Source organism: Octopus bimaculoides, chromosome 8, assembly GCF_001194135.2.
Source record: "Octopus bimaculoides isolate UCB-OBI-ISO-001 chromosome 8, ASM119413v2, whole genome shotgun sequence".
Lineage (NCBI taxonomy): Eukaryota > Metazoa > Mollusca > Cephalopoda > Octopoda > Octopodidae > Octopus > Octopus bimaculoides.
In genome coordinates this window covers 55,525,987-55,530,229 of record NC_068988.1, presented here as the reverse complement: position 1 = coordinate 55,530,229, position 4,243 = coordinate 55,525,987, and the positions used below count along the sequence as shown (strand labels likewise).

Here is a 4,243-nt window from a genome sequence, read left to right as displayed (position 1 = left end):
TCGGACTGGCTCATGTGCGGGTGACACATGAAATTTTTCGAGCGAGATCATTGCCAGTGCCCCTAGACTGGCTCATGTGCAGGCGACACATGAAATGCACCATTTTGGGCGTGACCATTGCCAGTGCCGTCTGGCTGGCATTTGTGGGATTTTCGATCGAGATCGTTGCCAGTGCCCCTGGACTGGCTCTTGTGCGGGTGACACATGAAATGCACCATTTTGAGCGTGAGCGTTGCCAGGGCCGCCTGACTGGCCTTCGTGGGATTTTCGAGTGAGATCGTTGCCAGTGCCCCTGGACTGGCTTTTGTGCGGGTGGCACGTAAAAGCACCCACTACACTCTCTGAGTGGTTGGCGTTAGGAAGGGCATCCAGCTGTAGAAACTCTGCCAAATCAGATTGGAGCCTGGTGTAGCCATCTGGTTTCACCAGTAATCAGTCAAATCGTCCAACCCATGCTAGCATGAAAAGCGGACGTTAAACGAAGATGATGATGATACTTGTCCCCAGGCCAACCAAAGCCTTGGAAGCGGGTTTAGTAGACGGAAACTAAAAGAAGCCCTTCATGCATGTTTCTGTGTACCTTTATCTTGATGCTATGTGTTTGTTAACAATGTCAACAGGTGAGGGTTGGTGACTGGAAGAGCATCCAACCATAGAAAATCTGCCTCAACAAATTCCATCTTAGCTATGCAAACAAGGAAAGGTGGACATTAATGATATGTGTATGGCTTGTTGTTGGTGTTGTTTAGTTCCAGGTTAGCCCTTACTGACCAGCTCTGTAATCAAAAGCATTAGTCATGAATATAGTGTCTCCTTTGCTTAACTAGGTCTACATTATCCAATGTATGCCTCTCTTTTGATGAAGAGACTTAGCTGGTTTTTCTAACTGATCAAGTGACCACATAGTATTGTGTCTCCCTCATTGGTTCAATCTGTGGTTCGTGTGTACTGGTGTGTGTGTGTGTGAGAGAGAGGTGTATATCTGATGTGCTTGTATCTATGTAGTATATCTCCTTAGTGTATGTGTAGGAATGTATGATGTATGTAGTGAAACGTGATTCCTGCATGAAGTTGTATAGTCCTGGGTTGTTGAAAGTTTCATTTTTTTTCTCTTTTTCTTTCCACAGGTGTGTACTTCATTGTCGAAAATGACATGAAAGAGTACAGCAAACTTCGCAATGCTCCAACAACTCGATCCATTCTGGTGATGCTACGGCATGTTGGTCTAATCAGAGAAATCCGAGGAGGTGGTCTTGTCCGCTATGCTGCCACATTCTACTGACTGTTTTCCTCTCTCTCTCTCCCTCACACCCACACACAATGACTATAATTGTTTCAATTTGTTTATTATTAGTGCAGTATGGATCTGCCATCAGCACCTTTGATTCCAGCATGTTCAATTCCAAAGCTCTGCCAAACCATCTGCTTAACTGGGCTTGACCGAAAATGGTCACTCAAAACCAGTTCAAGAATACACTGCAGGCATGGCTATGTAGTTAAGAGGTTTGCTTCATGACCACATGGTTTGTGGTCCGGGCCTACTGGGCAGCACCTTGGGCAGGAATCTTCAGTGACAGCCAAATGTTTACTAATTCGTTGTGAGTGTAATAGTTTAATACAAACTGTATGGAAGCCCATCATTAATGTGTGTGTGTGTGTGTGTGTGAAGGCAAAAGAATCATTAGCATGCTAGTTAAAAGTTTTAGCATTTCATCTGTCTTCGTGTTCTGAGTTCAGATTCTACCAAGGCCAACTTTGCATTTTGTCCTTTCGGGGTCAGTAGAATAAGTACCAATTGAGCGCTAGGGTTGATAAGATAAGTATCATCTCAGTGCTGGGGTCAATGTAATCGACTTACCCCCAACCCCTAAATTGCTGGCCTTGTGCCAAAATTTGAAATCAGTATATGTGTGTGTGGGTGTGTGTCTGTATACATTTGAAAGTTTACATTCTGTATTTTGCAAAGATGATATGATGACATTCTCTCTCAAAAAAACCCCCAAAGATTCTCCACAATGACTTAGGGTGTGTGAGTAAGAAGTTTGCTTCCCAACTGCATGGTTTCAGGTTCAGTTCCACTGCATGGCACCTTGTGCATGTTTTCTACAGCCCTGTAGCAACCAAAACCTTGTGAGTGGATTCTTTGTATTGCCTGTGTGTATTTCCAGCTCCAAGCTGCATCATTAATTTTCAGTATTCTGCGTAACCATGCCATGGAAAAATATTACATTGCTTGGAAATAGATGAGAGCTGGTGACAAAAACAAGGACAGGAAAAAATGGAGAATGTTACACAAATACAAATAACAGGACATAACAACAGGTGTCTTTTGACTAAGGACGAATTAAATTAAGCTGGCATGTGTGGAAGTAAAGCCCTACGGCAGGGATACAGGATTTCACAGGCACATATATGTATGTATATTTATTTATGTATATATGTTTATGTGTATTTATATATATATATATATATATATATATATATATGTATCTATATATGTATATTTATGTATATATATTTATCATAGTCCTCCAGACGATAACAGAGGAATTCAAGACAAAATACCCCTGGGGGCTCCTCTATGCTGATGGCCTTGCACTAATTGCTGAGTCACTATCAGAACTAGAGGAGAAGTTTCAGGTGTGGAAGCAAGGACTAGAATCGAAGGGCTTTAGAGTCAACCTAGCTAAAACCAATGTCCTAATAAGTAGGAAGGTAGACAAAACACAAACCCCTTCAGGTAGATGGCTCTGCTCGATCTGTAGAAAAGGCGTAGGTAGAAACTCTATCAGATGTACCCAGTGCAAGCTATGGACACATAAGAGGTGCAGCAATATCAAAGGAAGGTTAACTAGGAAGTTACTTTTTGTATGTAGCAGATGTTCAGGAGCAATAAACACTGAAAATGTACAAAAAACAACTTTGCCCACATTCCAGGGAGAAAAACTAGACTTAATTGATAGCTTCCGCTATTTAGGTGACCAAGTTAGTAGTGGAGGAGGGTGTGCTGAAAGTGTAGCTGCTAGAATAAGAATAGCTTGGGCAAAGTTCAGAGAGCCCTTACCTCTGCTGGTGACAAAGGGCCTCTCACTCAGAGTAAAAGGCAAACTGTATGACGCATGTGTATGAACAGCCATGCTTCATGGCAGTGAAACATGGGCCGTGACTGCTGAGGACATGCGTAGGCTCACAAGGAATGAAGCTAGTATGCTCCGATGGATGTGAAAAAGTGCCACACCCTAGCAGTTGAGGGAACCTGTGGAAGAGGTAGGCCTTGATTCTAAAGTCCTTATACTCTCTTTCTCTTTACTCTCTTTTACTTGTTTCAGTCATTTGGCTGTGGCCATGCTGGAGCACCACCTTTTTAGTCGAGCTAATCGACCCCAGGACTTATTCTTTGTAAGCCTAGTACTTATTCTATCGGTCTCTTTTGCCAAACCGCTAAGTTACGGGGACATAAACACACCAGTATCAATTGTCAAGCGATGTTGGGGAGACAAACACAAACACACACACACATATATACGACAGGCTTCTTTCAGTTTCCGTCTACCAAATCTACTCACAAGGCTTTGGTCGGCCTGAGGCTATAGTAGAAGACACTTGCCCAATGTGCCACGCAGTAGGACTGAACCCGGAACCATGTGGTTGGTAAGCAAGCTACTTACCACACAGCCACTCGTATGCCTAAAAGTTCTATTAATATGTTTTAATGGTTCCACCCCCCCTTTTTTTTAAACTTAATTTTATTGACTCTGACAAGATAGGAATGAAGAGGTCATCCAGCTTGCTGGTCTATCTCGTATGCTGGAAATCCTCATTGATAGAAATTTACATTGGTTGGGACACATCCACAGGATGGACAACAGCAGACAACTCCATTACTCCCAACTATGTGGGAGGTGTGGGGAAAGAAACCATGGAAGACCTAGTCTGGGATTCAAGGATACTGCAAAATGGAATACGAAGTGAAAAGGAATTGATCATAATAAATGGCAGATTCAAGTGAAAAACTGACCAGTATAAAGATAGCTTATCAAGTCATGCCCAAGCTACAAGCAGTCATGATCATGATGACTAACTACAGATAATAATCCTTTCTACAGGGTGTCCACAAAGTCTGGTACATGGGGATTAACACATACTTTAAGAAATTATTATTTCTTATATTTGTTTGTTATGATTTTATTTACTCCATGTACCCAGACTTTGTGGACACCCTGTACAATAGGCACAAGGCCTC

General features: G+C 42.4%; 1 protein-coding gene across 1 annotated transcript in view; it reads left to right on the top strand.

The window, feature by feature from the left end:
* The window catches only part of LOC106876170 (spindle and kinetochore-associated protein 1), a 13,794-nt gene extending 9,558 nt beyond the window's left edge, over positions 1-4,236 (top strand). The window contains exon 5 of the mRNA XM_014924603.2: positions 1,128-4,236. Coding sequence (XP_014780089.1) covers positions 1,128-1,282 — 155 coding nt within the window. The 3' untranslated portion in view covers positions 1,283-4,236. The remainder of the gene's footprint in view (positions 1-1,127) is intronic.
* The last annotated feature ends 7 nt before the right edge of the window (positions 4,237-4,243 follow it).